The sequence below is a fragment of the Phlebotomus papatasi genome, chromosome 1, assembly GCF_024763615.1.
Source record: "Phlebotomus papatasi isolate M1 chromosome 1, Ppap_2.1, whole genome shotgun sequence".
Lineage (NCBI taxonomy): Eukaryota > Metazoa > Arthropoda > Insecta > Diptera > Psychodidae > Phlebotomus > Phlebotomus papatasi.
Window position 1 is genome coordinate 44,515,079 of NC_077222.1, and position 18,959 is coordinate 44,534,037.

Consider the following 18,959-nt stretch of genomic DNA (forward strand, 5'->3'; position numbering starts at 1 on the left):
TTCTCATCTTCCATTTCAAAGATTGTTTCGCTGGATCTTTCACGTATATATACATATATTCATGAGATGTATACATTTTTCCATCTCCATATTTTCTTCCGTGCACATTCGGAAGGAGAGGTAAGATATAAAGGCAAATAATTTGAATACAGAAAATGAAAATTAAAATCAATATAGTGACTAGACTGGAATTTTGTGTTCTCGGATGCATCTGTATACGATGGTTATTTAGTAATCATCTACTTCTATCATTGTCTCGAGTACATCGTTCCGCGTTCCTTTTCGTGGCCGACAGGTACATGTGTTTTTCATTTGCTTCCGGATCCAGGGCAAATAGTTGACAACTCGTGTATAAATTCCTGGGAGATTTGGACGAGCACAACCTCTACCCCATGATACAACACCAATAACTTCCATACTACCACTGGAACCTTCCATGTTCATGGCACCCCCTGAGTCTCCCTGGAATAAAAATGTATAAAAATTATATTTGCAATTAGTTATGTTTAATCTTTTACTAATTTTCTTTCCTTATTGTAAAATGATTACTTTTACGGAATATTGGAAATCCCATTTTTTTAAAATATTTATTAATTTCACGAAAATTTAATTTTGGTATTAATTAAGTATATAAGTATTTAAGTATCAATTAGGCGTCCAACACGCAGCTGTTTTTCACAATTTTTCTGGAAGAGAAGGAAACGACTAAGCTTCTTGAAATTTTTGATGTATGTTTATACATATTTTAAGTCCAATTAAAGTCGAAATGTAAGTAGGTCTTATTTTTCTGTATTCACAAAATGTAATATATATAATATAACTTTAAAATATCTTTTTTTTAGAAAAACTGTTATAATCGTTATAATTTGAATTATCAATTATTTCTGTTGAAGTTTTAAAATCTGTAGGCGAATGTAGGCATGGTTCACAAACAGAAAATCTTCAAACGACCCGAATTTTCTCTTCGTTTGCAAAGAGCTGGTTTACCATTTCTCATCTCTCCTCAGAAGGTTAATAATTATCTGCTAACTGAAAAGGGAATGCATAACGGGCCCAAACGGAGGCCTGGATACAGTATGCTACTATGCGAGAATATGATGCACGAGGAGGGTGGAACGGCAGAAACTGAACCTGGGGCCGGAAGAGGAGCTGAAAGTGTATGGATGGACGCCACTTGCTGCCCTCAAAATGGATCTATCTATTTTCTGGTTATAGAATGATGAACTAGGTCTTTGCAACCAAAAAGAAAATTTGCATCGTTTGAAGGTTCACTCCGTGCGAACCATGCCTATATTTTTTCCCTATGGGCCTATGGCCAATGAGAAAAATAAGGATATACAACTGCTTGGTAAAATCTTACTGTTCTAAAGGTTTAATAATTATTTTAATAAAATTAAGAATTGAAATTTCTTAAGAAAACAAGATTGAGTCACGACTTTTCTTACTTGGCAGGCATCACGGCGTCCGTCATGGTATCCAGCACACATCATATTGTTTGTGATGCGTTTCCTACCATATCCAGCATCTCGGCACTGTTCCATCGACCACACCGGAACAATGACTGATCTCAAGACTGACGATGTCTCTTGTTTCTCAGCAATTCTTCCCCATCCGGCGATAATAGTGAGGGATCCTGTATAGTCGGTAACAGCTGAAATGAGAATCCATTGAAGGTGAATACGCTTGATCTTCCACAATTAATGGTAATTTACATGGATCTGGAAGACATGCTGGTTGAATCGTGGGACCGTATTTTACAGGTTTGTCCATCTCAATGATAGCAATGTCATTGTTGAAAGTAAAAATATCAAAATATTCATGCTGCATGATTTTGCGGACGCGTCGTTGTTCAGTGTAGTCACTAGTGAGATTATGACCACCAAGGAAGACACGAATTTCACTCGGCTCTATACCATCCACGCAGTGAGCTGCAGTTAGGAGATGCGATCGGCTGATGACTGTAGCTCCACAATATAATTTTTCCTGGGTATACAAGCCCACAAGCCATGGGAAGTTATGAGGAATAGCCTCTCTTCCGCCGACAATTCGGTCCGATCGGCCACGAACACCACAAACTGGAAGTAATGGACAAAATATCACACTTAATTGATTTTATAGTGTGGGAAACACTGGTGTTTTTAGTTAATTCCGGGTGTTTTTTTTTGCTTTTTCATTTGTCACCCACCACAATTACAAGTGTTTCTCGATGGGGCGGCATTTAAAAATGGTTGAGACAATATGCTGAATATCACAGTTACGCTGACCATCACTAAGAACTTATCCATTTTTGAAAAGTTGTGTTACTGCGGCAAGAAAAATTTTCACACAAAACTTTTGATTTAAGGAAACGGTAAGCAAAAGGAAAATAATAGTTTTGCTGCCTGATTCTCACAGAGCAATTAACGAAATAGTTGTGAGACAAAAAGTGTCAATCCACTTGCCTTTTATATAATAACACAGAATAATTGTACCCCAGTGTGTGCACAAATTGAATTTGGATTTTTCGTCTTTACACACACATCATTTTTTGATCATGATGGTGACAAATAATATTAACGGAGGTAGGGGTTTTGTCCTTGGTATTGCTGACACATTTTCTCGGGACGCGCACTGTGTTATGTTTTCAGACAAAAAATGGTATCGTTATCACGACAATATTGGAATTATTGAAGATAAAAATTTGTATACAAAGAACTTTTCTATATTTGAACATGTTTAAAAAATGCGTTTTCTACATAGTAAGATGTAAATGAGCTAAAGAATACTCGAAACTCGACTATTTGTTGGAATACTTACGACTCGGGTCGGGTACACTTAATTGATTACAAATCCTCGAGGGTAAATTTTATAGACGATTTTTTCTTGTCTGAATGACACTACATGACCCGAATTTACCGTATGACGAATTAATTTCGATACTGCATTGAAGATAGTCTTGAAATCCCAAAGATGAAGTTTCAGAAAGCAAGACCAGAAAGTTGAATTAAGAAAATAAAAAAAGAAGACACTTCAATTGAGAAATCATTCCATGCGAGATGAAACAACACAATATTTTAGATTTAGAAGGTTCTGATGCCAATTACCTTGAAGACAATTTTCTTATTAATAATGCAAAATAAGGCGAAATGAAAAATGTCATTTACTTGCATCTACTTAATTTGCGACTTTATTACGTTCAAAGTTTTCTTTACCATATTGTTGTGCGGGTGTTTTCCCTTCGGAGTAATAGAATTTTCACCTTGATTGAATTTTAATTACATGTACTTGAACTTTAATTTATTTCATAAATCGTGGTACTTTGTTTACGTTTTTTACCCATCTGCTCCATTTATTTTCTTATCAGTTCTCATATTTCTCTGCTGTAATTTTCTTGTCAGGAAAATGTTAAAGAAAAAAAAAACCAATTTGCAAGACAGTTGCTTAATGAGTTTTTTTTTCTTTTGTGTACGTTTAATAGGTTTTATGGGTGTTGCAATGAAAAATTGAGAGAGAAAAATGTGCTTTAAGAAAATATTTACAAAATGCACTTAAAAGCTTAAGTATACATACCACTTTAAGACGATACTATTAACCGTTTTCTGTCTGCAAATTCATAAAAGGCACAAGGTCATTGGGAGGTATTCTTTCGTTATAATGTTTTTCGTTTGTCATATTCGTTTATTGGTATTTTCAATATTGGAAATGAACAATATGGACTCACTTAACAAAGATTCTAGCATTAGGAAATGCTCATAATTTTGTCCAGTTTCTTATTTTGGACACTTTGAGGATAACATTGGACACTAAAAATAAATTGATTAAAATGATGGATTTTTATTCCAATATTTGATGAATAATGAATTTTATCTAAATATTTGTTCTTTTTGGAAGATTTTAACACTTCATACGTTAAAATTTGAATATGATTTGAGTTGAAATTGCTTTGTTGAAAATTCTGTGTGAGCAATTGCTTACGAGAAATATGACAGAACTTCGTGGCTTACTTCAGTCTTATTTAGTTTTGGTGAAGTACTAACAAAGTTTGTTCGCTGTTTTTGAGTGATATTATTGAATATTCATTGAATATTGTGTTGATTCACGTTACTGATGATTTGTACATTTGACCTGAAGTGAGATTTGCCTTGTGAATTATATTTTTCGTGTGAAAAATGGGAAATTTTTTAAGACATTCACCAATGAGGTGATGATTCTTATTTTGGACAGGTGTTTTTCTCACGAAATTTCGTGAAGTTTTAGCTTTTGTGATGACTAGGTTGGACAAATGCCTGGAGAAACAAAGGAGCATCATCTCTACGAAAGAGATGTAGCGAGAAATGCCTTGAAAGGCTCTCGGAAAGGCCAGGGAATGAGTGAATCCGCACGTACTTGGAGTACCGAAGTCAACTCACTTTAATGAATGATATGGAAAGTTTCCGGGCTTCTTGTGACATTCTACGTTTTCCTTACATGAACAGGAAGAGGACTTGGTAAGATTGGTTCATGAAATGAAGAACAATGGGCATCCTATTGAGGCGGATTAGCTGTCCAAATTTACAGCCAAGTTGGACAAATTAATAAGCAAGTTGTCCAAAATAAGAGCCAAGGTCACCTCTACTTATCAATTCATTTTTAAACGTATTAAAACTAATTTTAATAAAAATAAGACGATAAATAGCTTGCTAAGTTTCTAAAGAACCCTTTTGAAAAGAGAGTAACAAGAAATGTCAATTAGTATAGAAATTTATCGCACTTCAAACTTGGAACTTCGATGCTTATAAGCAGACTGTCCAAAATTATAAACACTTCCCCTATACTATTATACTTTTTGCAAATTATATTATTTTTATTTTATGAAAGAATATGTAATTAAGATTAATTGTTTTCGTTTGTTATTGTTTAACAAAAAAAAAGTTTTCTTTTTGTGATAAAAAAACGAAATTGGTGCCATTATGCTCATATATCGAATTAATCTATACAAAGACGAAAACAAAAATGTTAAAAATAGAAATAAAGTTATGGCGGTAAAGTCATAGGTATATTTTCATCCTAAATATCTTACGCTACAGCCAAAGAAGTTTGTATTAGAAATATTTATTATTATTATATTTAATTTTTGGGTATTATTATATTGATTTCTATCTTTTATATGAATTTCGTGATCGAAAAACGGGATCATCAATTTCCTGATGAATAATTGCAGTCCAATTGCATAAGCGCTATTAAAGAGACGTCTTTTTTATCATAATATAAATTCAAATTGGTTAGTACTGGATAAATAGCTCAATTAGATGTGTATTCGTGATTTATTTGATGCGTAGAAAAAATATTGTTTTTGTATTTATTTATAGGTGAAGTTGAATTTATTCATATTACCCATATAGACCTCGGACTTCTTCTCTTATCTCAAACTTATTGTTTATACTTTTTTCCCTCAACATTTCGTAATTCGACAGTAAAGACAAGACGACGATCAAATTTCTTCTTCTTAAATTCAGAAGGGACCGGCTTTTATGGGTCTCCAGTGGATAGCTATTGGATAATTTATGAATACCGAGAAGTGAATGAAAAAAGACAATATGTGCAGAGACATGGAGAAAGTATGTGAGATGGCCTTGTTCAACCTTGAGACACTACAAAATATGACATGATTAGTTTGATTTTGATTTGTTTAATGTCTTTAGCATCAATTAATCACAAGTGTTATCAATTTTCACACCACTATATGCAAATTGTGGGTGTGTTATTCCTACATATGGTGCTCTCAGATTCACCCTGATCTATTGACCAAATTGCATTTATTGCCTTGACACCAAAAAACAGTCACAACATACACAAAATTCGTTGAAGAGAGGAAGAACAGAGATATATTTCTGTACTGCAATTAATATTCGCAGGTGTGTGAATTATCAACTGGAAAATGGGAAAATTTTATCAAAGAGAACAAGTTTTAAGAGTGATCTTGACATATTTTTTTTTTATTACAATACATACATAATTACGTAGTCAGAGTGGCGAAAGAATCACATCTCCTGTATTCGGAGGAATGTATTTCTGATGTGACAAATAGAGTCTCTTCTACCAGTTGGATCTCTCAACAAATATTTGATCATACAGTTTCATTACGATGGAATGTGTCATAGATTTTTCTTTCAATATTTGTATGATCTTATAGTTCAACATGAAAACTTTACCATTTTTCAATATAAAATTCACTTGTAAAATAAGCACGGTGATATTGTGCACATGCAGTTTTCTTGGGATTTTATGAATGAATTTGAGATAAATTTGTTCGCCTGAATGTATGTGATTTTTTTTTTTACTTATGATTAACCATAAAATTCAAAATGTATGCTGGTAGGATGGGTGGGATAAAATTATTATGTTTCCATGCCATTTAAGTTCATGTTCCATTTCTTTGAACTTGACTTCGATCTTGAACCTTGTGTGAGTGTGTCTATGAATACGGTGTAATTTGTTAGACTTTCGCTGGTGCAAGAAAAAAGATCTCTAGACAGTGGGCAAATTTCGATGTGGTTTGTGAAAGAGTTAATAAAAAGGGAGATTAATGTTGTCCACACAGATTTAAGTTTATTATCTTCCAGCTCGCTGGATGCCTGTCAAAAGTGAATCCGTTATACACGCAATAACAGTAAAGCACACCTACATTTATTAGGCTCTCAGCGTGGATTGCATGATCAAATCCAAGAACTTGGTCATTCGCAGTGAACTCGTCAGAGAATTGAGACTGATATTTGGAATCTTCGCCATTGAAGAAAATAGTTTAGTATATATTTGTGAATTGATTTGTGATTGTGTCTTTTCAATACGCAGATTATATTGACTATCATCATGATCAAATTGTGGATTATTGTCTTGACTGCAACTGCAATAAATGGAGTATCTCGAGTTCAAGTAAGTTATATTTGAATGTCATCATGAGTCTAAACTTATTAAGATAGAAGTTAAAGTAATATTACAAAAAATTCTAGTTATCTAATTTTTGTGATCACATTTTTGAATAAAGTGATTATTATAAGACAATCATATTCCTACGGAAATTTTCTTTCAGGTCAAACGTCAATTCGTTGATCCATTTCTGGAAAGTGATTCTGTTCTCGTCGACAGTTATAACGATTCTATTCTCGTTCGCGATCCATTAAGTGATTGGTTTGCTGGAATTTTTACTACAACGACTAGAAAACCACCAATGGGTGAAATTCCGAAGGATTGTAAACCTTGTCGTGAGTGATATTCTAATATTATCCACATACAGTTTTTTTAAATTACAACTTGTTTAGCATAAGGCCATTTACTTCTTGCCCAGCTTTTAGCTAAAATTCTTCACAATCTCAGTTCGAGGTGATGCTTACAATACAGTTATCAACCCTCTAAGTCAAAATCCTGGGTCTGCCGTAGCATTTTTCATATGTATGTGTGCCTCATCACTAAAAGTTTTGAAGATTTTATGTATATATCCTGTCGTGATTTTTCAAAGAATTAAGCGATTGATGACGTAGATGAATTCCGGCAATATTAGGTGAGATTCTTAACAATCTCACAATCCTAACAAAATTTCATGTCCTTCGATCGGGCCCAAACTTTGCCAAAATGTGTTTCGCCACTTCCTGATCACGAATATATGGGTGGCTAAGTTACGTTCCCGGCCGTCCGGCCGGCCGTTCTTTGGAGCTTAATAGCTTCCAAACTAAGAGAGATATCGACTTGCGGTTTTCGGCAAAGGTTATATATCGACTGAAAGTTGCAACATGGTGCATTGACCCCCACCCCCCACCCCTCCATCCGCCATTTTGAATACCTCCCCCCTTTTTTTTGTTTTCTCAATAGCTCTGCCGCTATGGCATCGATCGTGTTCAAATTTTAGTATGTTATAGTTGGGCCTTAGAGCTCTCGATCAATACCAAACCTAACGTCCCCTGACCCCCTGACCCGAGCTATAAAGATCCAAAAAATTCTTAAAATTACCATAACTCCGGTTCTAATTTAAATAACTCAAAAAATTCCTTTGTGCATCGAGCTGAAATTTTAGTATGTTGTAGCAGCAGATCATACCTATCAAACAAAAAAATATTTAAGTCGATCGATAACCCCGACTCGATCTATAAGGGGTCAAAGTTCGAAAATTGACCGGCCTCTATCTCCGGTTCTAATTAACATATCGTCCTAAATTTTGGCTTTTTGGTTTCGTCTTGATGAGCACTTTCAGATGAAAGTTCAAAAAGTCACCACAGGTGGCGCTGCGATAGCATCAAAATTCATCAAAAATCAAACTCATTTTTCTCAAAAATTCCTTTGTGCAAATTAATCAAATTTTAGAGTGTTGTAGTCTAGGCTATGAGGTTTCCAAAAAACGGCGTGGGTTTGCTATGGTTACAATAGAAACGGAGATATGAGGGGACAAAGTTTATTAAATTCAAACCGCCATATATCCGGTTCTATTTGACTGATTTTGACGAGTGAGGGTGCAAATTATAGATCTTGCGAAGCTCTACAACTTTCTAGAACATTTGAACTTCGTAGGACCAACGCTAGGGGAGCCGCAGTCGAAAAAATAATGTTCATAACACATAACCTCAATTATCTCGACACTTGCTTAATCGATCTTGATAATTACTTCGGCATAATTGTAAAGGACATTGATATCTATATTTTGTCCATACATCATTTTTTGCTCAGACAATGCCATCTGTCCGATTTTGACGTTTAAGTGTGAAAAAAAATGATTTTTCCCATGATAACGCTTTGGAACCACTCAGATGCCAATTTAACTATTTCTACTCGACCAAAGCACTTCAAATAGGGATTTTAAATGGAAAGTTTCACAAAATACAACAATTCTTTGACATAGTTGAAGTTCATCAAATGAACACTTGGGGAACTCTGGTCGAAAAAACGAGTTCAGTAATAAACAATTTTGATTATTTCGGCTGCTTCTGACTAATCGATGAAATCAAGTTCTTCGGTAAAATTATAGAGAACATTCTGGTCTACATTTCACCCAGATATCACTTTTCTATCAGTCCATCCAAATCCTTGATATTTTGGTTTAAATACGAAATTTGTATAATTTCACGAATTTGATTCAAAATAATTGAATGGCGTTCCCCAAGTTCAGCTCTAAATCGAATTTGCAAGCATTCCGAGTTATCTCACGTTAAGATTCTCACCTACAATAAGCTGTTCTAGGCTTATCACTAGCTTTCTGAAAGATTTCGCCTTTAATTTCTTGGAACTTGTTATTTTTAACTTAAATTATAAATTAACAAAGGAAACATTATTTCTTATTATTTTTATATACATTGAAAGACCTTAGAAATGTTCAAACCCACCATTTTCCATTCAAATGACATAACTTTTAAATATAACTGGATGAACATGATATTGGTTGCACGTAATTTGACCATTTTGAGTAACTTTTTGATATTTTTTTTTAAATACCTAAATAAACGTCTTTGTATTACGGGCAACTCACTTGTAAAAAGAAATTTTTAAATAATAATTTCTTCAATTTTTTCTATGATTTTTCCAACTGATTTCTCAAACGTAGCTTTGTCCAAGAAACTTTTGGCCGACATTATATATATAGTTCTAAGGCAATTAAACATATTTTTAGTGCGAAGAATATGTTATTCATGTTATTTTATATTTTTATATAAAATTAATGGTTATCAGATACAAATTAAATGTTTTCATCATATATAAATAACGTAATGCGGACTATTGATATATTAATATAATTATGCTCACAGAATGTGGGGTGCCGAATGATCACACACGAATTGTTGGTGGAATGGAGACGAAGGAGAGATACTTGCCTTGGATGGGACTTCTCACATACAATTACAGATTCTATTGTGGATGCACTCTGATCACTGATCGTTATGCTTTGACTGCAGCTCATTGTGTAAAAGGATTTCAGCCTCGGTATATCAGGGTTCATTTACTAGAACATGATGTCAAACACTTGAGGAATGATACCATTAGAGGGGTTGGTATTCTATACTACTGGAATTATGATGTCTTAACTCATGACAATTGCGATTATTTTATAAAATGTTCTATACAATAGACAAAGCAAAAATTGAAATTGATCTCAAAAATGTTTTGTAATATGTTTTTAAAATGATATATTTTTTTCAGGTGGTTGGATTTATAATTCATAATCAATACGATCCTAATTCTTACAATTGTGATATTGCTCTCATTAAGTTGGATAAACCTCTCGAGTTTAGAGATCCATTGAGGCCTGTGTGTCTTCCGGACTTCAAAAAGAGTTTTATGGGGATGGATGGAATTGTAACGGGTTGGGGAGCTACTCGGGAAAATGGTCCGCTTGCGGAGAAGTTGCAGGAAGTAAAAGTTCCTATCCTATCTAATGCACAGTGCAAAGAGAGTAAATATGGACCTAATAGGATCACTGAGAATATGATGTGTGCTGGATACAAGGAAGGTGGAAAAGATTCTTGCCAGGTGATTGTTCACAGCCATGTAAATTCTATTAGAAAATAAGTTTTAAATTGTTATAGGGTGATTCTGGAGGACCAATGCATGTACTTACAGCTTTTGGTGTTTATCAACAAGTTGGAATTGTTTCTTGGGGACAGGTTAGTGAAAATATTGTTTAAAATATTAGTTACTTTTATTGATATTCAATTATCTTGGAAATGCCAGGGATGTGCTCGTCCTGACTATCCAGGTGTGTACACACGTGTTAATCGTTTCCGATCGTGGATTGTGAGAAACACAGCAGACTCTTGCCGTTGCGAAAACGATTAAGAACATATTGTGAATTTGTGGAATTGAGAAACAATAAAATTGTGAAAATACAAAGTTATAAAACTAATTCACTTTTTGGGCCCACTTTCGAGCCAAAAAGTTTTCATTTCGCCTTTGCCTTTCACCTTCACCAAGCCACGACTTTCGAGCATGTAGCCGAGTTTTCGTAATTTCTGAGCAATGTACTCGGTTACTTGAATCTTGTTTGGCTCACCACTGCTCTCCATCCGAGAAGCAATATTAACTGTGTCTCCAAAGAGACAGTATCTCGGGACTTTTAGCCCTACAACTCCAGCAACCACAGGACCACTGTGGAGACCTATTTTTACGCTGACTCCTGGTAAATCAAGCTCTTTGATTTTCGCTACCATGTTGATTGCTAAGTCAGAAGCGTGTTGTACGTGGAGTGGATTCATGTCTGGTGCTCCACTGACCACCATGTATACATGACCCACGGTTTCCACTTTGTATACCATAGGCGAATGAACAAGCTCATCAAAAGCTGAAAAGCAAGTGTTGAGGGTTGTTACAGCACTCATTGCATCTTTAATATCTGTGCTCAAGTGAGAATCATCGTGCAGCTCCCCAAATACTACTGTGACCTGTTCGAAACTCTGGCAAGTTGACAGTGGATTCAAACCAGCACGAAGACGCTCAGCAACAGGTTTAGGAATCATTGAGTACAGCAAATCGTCGCCTTGGCGTTTCCAGGAATCAGCAAGGTGTAGGGATGTCTCGAGTTCATCTGATCTCTGCTCTTCTCGTTCAAATGTATACTCAAGTCGTGAAAAATGCTGCCATCCAGCCATCACCATTTCCCTGCTTAATCCATGAGCATTGAGATCATTGAGAAATAGCCCCATGTTATGCAATTCATCCAGATTATTTATACTAAAAATAAGAAATTGCTTCTATTATCTTGAATTTGAAGAATTCATCTGTAAAATTATTATGTAAATCTGCATAAATAAATAAAGCAAAATAAGAAAATTATATTTAAATAAGCCTTGTATGTTTTTTTTCTAAGATATATTTTTATATGTTTATTTGTGATTTAGGTGTAAAACTTACATAGGGCTGCAGAGAAATATCACTGAATTTATTTCTGTTATGAAGCGCATTTGTCCTTTCAATAAAATGTTTTTCATTACTCCCTGAGACTCTCTTCTCTCAGCTGTGATTGTCATAGCATCCAAAGATATTGCATGAGATTCCTTTTTATCCTCATCTTTATCCTCGTGGGATATTCTGATTAATTCCAGCTCAAAGAGTACTGTGTGAAAATGTAAAATATTTTGCCAAGTGAAGGGAATACCCTTGGGACGACGGAGCTTAAAGTGATCAGTCACTGTTGAGTAGATAATTGTGCTTTGACCACTGGAAGTTACATTGTCTAATCCCCAGGCTTCTACCATCTTTTCGCCAGCTCCTGAGATCTGCATGCTTTCGTCGATGATGATAGCAAATGGAAACATCTCCAAGAGGACTGTACCATCAACGGGGCCAAGTTTCTTCTGAGAGGGATGGATGGTTTTGTTAACTTTGGCCTCCATCTGAAATTTTAGGTTTTACAACGTTATATTATTTTAATTCAACACGAATTTAACTAAATAAACATACGTAATCTTTATTATCGAAATCTAAACGATAGCGAACTATGACTGTTTTAAGACCTCCCTGAATGGCGATAGGGCCTGTGGTTCCTCCTGTGGTGTCATTTTGTCGATCAATAATTGTTATCTTTAGCTTGAGCCCATACAATGCATCTGCAATTTCCATCAGTTGTCCTTTGAAATATTTTGAGAAACCAGAACGAGTACTCCGATACACAAGCACCGCACCATTTTCATCTACTTCCGTGAGCTGCATGCTAGGACTTTTCATTTTAGGATATGTAAAGCGCATCTGAAGATGAATGTTATCCACAGATTGCAAAAAATCGCAGAAAAATCTCCCAGTGGCCTTAATCATCTTGTCGTATCCAAAATTACTGAAGAACCTTACGAAACATCGTCCAAAAAATACCATAAAGGATTCAATGGACTTTCCTGTAATGGCTGAAAGGGCTGCTGCAAGATCTGGCATTAGAGAATCCGAATAGATCTACAAAAAGTATTTTATTTTATATGATAGATATGGAAAAGTCCTACGGAGTCCTTACTTGATGTGTATTGAAGACAGAGTATTTGCATCCTGTGGCTTGAAGAGCCTGATTCCAAACCGCTTCTCCATATTCAAGCTAATACAGAAAAAGAAAGATAATGAAAAAATTTATAATTAATTTAAATTGAATTATAGAATAGGACTAACAATCCAGTTTCTCAATGTAAAGATTAAAGATATATATATATGCATAGGAGAAAGCACGCTACCTTCAGACGACTCAAACTTCGAACAACTCATTTTTTTCAACATGTTAATGAATTTGATACATTGATTATAATATTATAATTTTATTTCTAGTTCCTTGCCTCAAATTTTCTGAAAACAGCCACGGGCCAAATCCATTAAGAACATAAAAAATGAGTTGCCTGGAGTTTAAGTCGTCCGAAGGTAGTGCGCTATGATAGGATATCTTTATTCTTCTTTATTATTGTACATTTATTGTTGAAATTAAAACTATGATAATTGAAAAATTTTCTATTTTTTTCCTTTTAATTACATTCGTTTTTGCAGCATATCATTTTAAATAAAATTTAATTAATGGATAAAAATACTTATGCATACTCTGAGAAGAGTCCAAAAAGCTCAAGATGTGATAAAATCCATTATGATAAGTTCTATTCAATTATTTTCATGTGAGTTATATCGTAGCTTATATTTCTTTAGAATTGTTCTTTTAATTAATGTGTCAAGAAACGTTCCGTTCATATAAAAATGCAAATTGCAAATCTAAGGATGGAGGAAAGCTCCTCAGAAACAGCGACGTTAAGAAAGTAAAGGGAAAGAAAGAAACCAAAGGTTGGGGAGACTGGGGCAAAACTTGTCAAAATGCATATTTAATTCTTTCACGAGCTCTGAGAAAACTTAAACGTTTTATAATGAGCATATTCTTATAGGAAATTTACTGCTCTACAACATTGTAGAAGACTATTTTCCTCTATCTCGAAAAAAAAAAATGTAATTTTCGAATCATTTTCTAAAAGTCGATTTTGTGGAGATTCTCAAAATTGCTGGGGAAAATTTTATCAGTCTTCGGATAATTTGTGATTTTTCTATTCTCTATAGGAAATTTATTCCTCTACAATTTCGTCGAAGATAATTTTTCTCTATCTTAACGAGAAATGTGCTTAAATTGAGCTAATCAGTATTGATATTTTCTGTAAGCCAAATAATCCAAAAATAGTGCTCAAAATTTCATTATATTTTATTTTACATAATCCTTTCTCGAATCCCTTGAAACTTTGAAAGTTTAAGAACAAGAAGGTTCATGAAAGCTATCTATAATAAAAATTTCAAGTCTCAGTCTCTTTTATTTTAGAAAATAGTGATTATTGAAATTTTTGTTTTGACAAATTTTGCCCCAGTCTCCCCTAATTTTCGTGTTTTATTTACTGTGTATTCAAACAATTGGTCGATAAAATTATCGAGTAAAAAATTCTTAATTAATTTCTATGAATGGTTTGAATAATATAAGCAAATAGACTTTCCCTCTTTCCAATCGTTATGCGTCTTAGAACTGTATATTTTTTTATCTATTAGCGAAATATATCCGTCAGTTATTTTATTTATTTCCATAAATATCATTGTTGTTGAAGAGTTAAATTAATAAAATGAATTTAAAATAAAGTGAAACAATCTCTGGAGAGAGTGATGTATCTTAGTTCTACGCCTAGATATGCAGTCGTGGCCGAGTGGTTAAGGCGTCTGACTTGAAATCAGATTCGCTCTGCGAGCGTAGGTTCGAATCCTGCCGACTGCGAGAATGACTACTTTTTTCTTATTTTTATTTTAGTCTGTGTTACTACATTTACCTAATTATTTCATTTGTTTTACTTTGTTTATTGAAATTATACATTATGCTAACATTTTAAGCTGATAGTTTGACATTAGCTGAATCTTCGATGGATTATCTAATCAATAAGAAAAGTATAATAATGCGAAAAGAAGATATTAGAAGCTTCTGAATGACATGCAATAAAGAAGCCCATTTTATTAATTGTTAAGTCGGAAGAATCAACAAATAGATCAATTTATTCGTAATTCTCTCTCGTGTCTTCAACAGTGGTGCGTGTGAAAATGCTAAAGAATTGTTGGTATTTTTATATCAGAATGGTGTGTCTATTTGGAAGTAATTACAGGAAAATTGTCAATATTATTTCAATATTCTTTCTTGTATTACTATTCTTCTGGATGAAAAATATTGACATTTTATGTAATTATATAATAGTAAATTTATTATCTGGCATACTTTACCTGAACGAAATATTGTACGCTTTCCAGTAGCATTCCATACATTTTGATCACGTTTATTTGCGGGGGTGACTTTATCGCTTCTTCTTTATATATTTTCTTAATTGGTACACAATTTATTGCGTCTGATGGTTTTCAATTCACTTCACGCTGGGTCTTTTATTTATTAGTCAAAAGAGACAAAAAAAAGTTTACTAAAGAAATTTAATTTGGTATTTATCTTAAAAAGTCAAAATCTCAATTTGAGTATGGATGAATTTATTGTCATCTCTTAACCTGGTCTATAATTTAACAAAGCATTTGTAATACATTTGGAGAAGAAGGAGGCTACACAAAAAAGAGAGTGTGGAAATGCCTATCTGATTAGCTGTGCAACAATTTTTCTATAAGTAAATTATAAAAGGACTACTCATAAACACCACTGTATTTAGTATTACAATCATTGTACCATAGTATTTAAATAAATTTTTATTATAACAATTTAGAAGAGAATCTAAATTAATTGTTTCTTCGAATTATTATGCCTAGCGCACAATAAATTTTGTTTTGTAAACATGTTTTTGGCATTTCAATTAGGGTGAGTAAGATCTAGATCTAGTCATCTCGCTCTCTTTCATGGGAAAATTTGAAAACATGTTTACAAACAAAAGTTATTGTGCGCTGGCCATTATATTCTCATAATTTGATGAAAAATTGTTTTAAATTGCTGAAACTGGGGAATTTTATCCTAAAAGATCCTAATTCTGAAATTAAGAACGTTTGATAATGAGAATGAATTCATAATACAAATGAATGTTTTTGCCTGACTATCGATGGCGAACATCTGAATCTCCTCAGGTCACATACATTTTTGTGAAAATAAGATTATGTCTCGGTAAGACTTTGGCTTATGTTTGATATTAATGGGATAGGACTTCAGAGTAGGAGGCACACGTGACAAGAGAAAAAAAGAAATAGAAAAAAAATATTGTGGGAAAAGGATGATGGAGAAGAATTTTTGTTATTTTGAGAGGCGTTGAGAGATGTTGCTGAAAGCATCATAAAGAAATCAATAATAGAAGAGTTTAATTTGTATGGGTAACTTTTGGTCATTCTCGAGAGAACTTTCGTGAAATTATAAGAGATGTGTGACAAGATCAATTACATTGAAAAACAGCAGCTTAAATTATATGCTTAGTTATATAATTAACTTTAAGTGAATCTTATAAAAAATGTCAAAATGATACAATGGGTGGGATATGAAAAGGAAAACCGAATAAGCTTAGAAATATTCTTTCTTATTACACTAATGTACGTTAAAAAAAAGAATATTTAACAATTCAAAAAATAAAAGTCACGTTTATCACGATTGCGTGATAAACCAAATAAACTCATTTTATATATAAAAAAATGATAATTTTTTTAACATGAAAAATTTTTCTTTTTGCACCTCAAAAAGTCGTATCTGTGAAATTATCATTATAAGTTCCATATTATTCGCGTCTTAACTCTAAAATTTTGATATAAATTTTATAGTTTTTAAGTTTCGATTCAGTATGTGAAACTTGTTTGTTGTTATATTTATATTGAGTTCTTTGTTTCTAAAGCGTATTATGGTACTAGTATAATCCCTCTGCAAATTCATATCTTAGACCTTGGGGACCTAGATGTTCCTTGATCTTTACATTTTTTAAATAGAACAAAATATTAAGTGGGTGAAATGATCTAGTTATAGTAATAATGTGAGTAAAAAAAAAACAATTTTGCAAAATCTAATGAAAAATACTAGATGATTAGCAAAATAATAATTTTTGGAAAGTAAAATATGTTTAAAGAAATTTTTCTAATTTGTACAATAAGCATTATGATAGTGTGTTTGAAGTACGAAAGCAATTTTGCATAACTAACAATTTTTTTGTCGCAGTAAATGTGATATAGTGTTTGCTACCCTATTCTTGAGTATACGCAATACGCATAGTCTTTGAATCCAAAGACATTGGTACCATTACAGGAGTTAGAGGAGGGTGAACGAAATACTGATCACTTATAATTTCGACAAAATATGCAGCGATTTTGAGGTTTATAAATTTATAATAACTTTCTAATAACATTTGAGGTTTACCATTTTCCAAAATTTTAAATTTGTAACGCCAAAAATTAGCTTTTCAATTTTCAAATTTTTTTTCATTATCTTCTAATATATTTAAAGTTAATAAATATTTTCTTAACTTTGAATTATGATAATTATCAATAAGATTTCGTCAGAATATTTCTTTTAATTTTACATAATTTTGTAATAATAATATTAAATAAAACAAATAAGCACTTGGTTAAATGAGTTGAAGAGTTGATTTAATTTTGTGTTATTTTTGAGGGCGAATAATCGTGACACTGAATACGATTATAAAGCTTTTCTGACGCTGATAAATTTTAGTAATTCTGTTCAGGTTTCACGCGGAATGTGGATTAAATTTCATTTGGAGGTGAAGGCGGGAAAGCAAACACTGTGAGCTTTGATTGAATTAAATCACCCACAGAAATGTCCCTTTAGAATCCTCGAATTAATGACAATGTTCTTTAAACCACAGAAAGGGATGGCAAAGGGTGCGGTTGTCCATAGATTATCGTGCGATTTAGTCAATTTACCAAAATATATTTTGGCTGTAGCACATCAATGTGAATATCGAAATATGTAAGTAAACTCCAAAATATATCACTCAATATTGATTATGGCAAATAAAACAAATATTTTAACAACCACCGGATATTACTTTTTAATACACCTTCCGTTTAATATTGTTATTCTAATTGTTAATGAACGTTCCTCTAAATCCAACTCGATGTTTTCACATTGAAATTCAGGGAGCAACTGGTCAAATTATGCTCGTACTCTTTAATTTATACTTATTATTCTTGTGAATGAAAAAATATACTCGACGCGATTGAGAAAACTCTAGTGGCAATTATCGTATTTCATTGATAGAATGTACTCTGCGATTATTTACGCTTTTAGGTAATAGTTTTATTATTTTGTAAAAATATAAGAAACTAGTGTTGGTACCTTAGTGATTCATATTTTTGCAAAGAAAATAATATTTTCTAGTATAAAATTATGGAAAAAGTGTTTCGCACTGCGCAGTCGGTAGGATTCGAACCTACGCTCCCAGAGGGAATCTGATTTCTAGTCAGACGCCTTAACCGCTCGGCCACGACTGCATGTTAAGCGGATTTACAATTCATTAACATTACCTGCTAAAGTATTTTATTTTATTGGAAATTGACACACAGCCATGCGCAACTTCATTCGGTCTCTGCCTTCTTGCATTTAGAACAACATTACTTACATTCTTTTCGTGGATTTAGTGTGAAATACCTTAATTTTTCGCAATGCCATTGACCCCAGGAGCCAAGGACCGTCTCAGGATAGTCTTTAGTGTAGTTAAAACTGTTTTCCATTGGGGATTTATTCCTGGAGTTCTCTATCTCGGTAAGATAACCTCAATTCTATCATTGTATATTTAAATTAATCATTTCTTTTGTGTCTCTTTTAAAAGGGTTTACAAAAGGATCAGAACCTGGAGTACCCCCACTATCTTTCATGAGTCTTCTGTGGCAATAGATTTAAAGCTGAAAGGAGAATATTCGTCTAGAGTTTAGTATCCTGAAAACCCATTTGTTACTATCGTGGAGGGATTTCTAAAAAAAAAACAGACAATTTTATCCAAATTTCTTTGAAACATTATATCCTGTGAATAAAATATGAGATTTCGATAAAATGGATAAGAAATCTTTGT

The 18,959-nt window shown here is 33.2% G+C and overlaps 3 protein-coding genes and 2 non-coding genes across 6 annotated transcripts; 3 read left to right on the forward strand and 2 right to left on the reverse strand.

Annotated features, from left to right (window-relative positions):
* Window positions 1-31: 31 nt before the first annotated feature.
* Window positions 32-15,338, reverse strand: LOC129798437 (soluble guanylate cyclase 89Db-like). Its single transcript, XM_055841617.1, has 9 exons — window positions 15,190-15,338; window positions 12,935-13,012; window positions 12,394-12,876; window positions 11,845-12,326; window positions 10,846-11,664; window positions 2,186-2,301; window positions 1,713-2,075; window positions 1,446-1,651; window positions 32-462 (listed from the first exon to the last, which is right to left on the reverse strand). The coding sequence occupies exons 1-9, from the start codon at window positions 15,229-15,231 to the stop codon at window positions 229-231; spliced, it is 2,823 nt and encodes a 940-aa protein (XP_055697592.1). The 5' UTR covers window positions 15,232-15,338; the 3' UTR covers window positions 32-228.
* Window positions 2,240-10,827, forward strand: LOC129798415 (trypsin-7-like). Of its 2 annotated transcripts, none has more exons than XM_055841558.1 (7): window positions 2,240-2,350; window positions 6,582-6,891; window positions 7,049-7,220; window positions 9,747-9,985; window positions 10,138-10,467; window positions 10,524-10,601; window positions 10,669-10,827. In XM_055841558.1, exons 2-7 carry the CDS (start codon window positions 6,829-6,831, stop codon window positions 10,771-10,773), a joined length of 987 nt encoding a protein of 328 aa, XP_055697533.1. In that variant the 5' UTR covers window positions 2,240-2,350; window positions 6,582-6,828; the 3' UTR covers window positions 10,774-10,827. The 2 variants fall into 2 exon arrangements, with proteins under 2 accessions (XP_055697533.1, XP_055697532.1); XM_055841557.1 differs by having other exon boundaries at window positions 6,811-6,891.
* On the forward strand, window positions 14,614-14,695 carry Trnas-uga (transfer RNA serine (anticodon UGA)). Its single transcript has one exon. It is a non-coding gene; the product is annotated as a tRNA-Ser (tRNA).
* Window positions 15,339-18,299: 2,961 nt separating the features above from the next.
* Trnas-aga (transfer RNA serine (anticodon AGA)) lies at window positions 18,300-18,381 on the reverse strand. The gene has a single exon. It is a non-coding gene; the product is annotated as a tRNA-Ser (tRNA).
* A 51-nt stretch (window positions 18,382-18,432) lies between these two features.
* LOC129798416 (mitochondrial import receptor subunit TOM7 homolog) lies at window positions 18,433-18,952 on the forward strand. Its single transcript, XM_055841560.1, has 2 exons — window positions 18,433-18,652; window positions 18,720-18,952. The coding sequence occupies exons 1-2, from the start codon at window positions 18,553-18,555 to the stop codon at window positions 18,782-18,784; spliced, it is 165 nt and encodes a 54-aa protein (XP_055697535.1). The 5' UTR covers window positions 18,433-18,552; the 3' UTR covers window positions 18,785-18,952.
* Window positions 18,953-18,959: the final 7 nt, after the last annotated feature.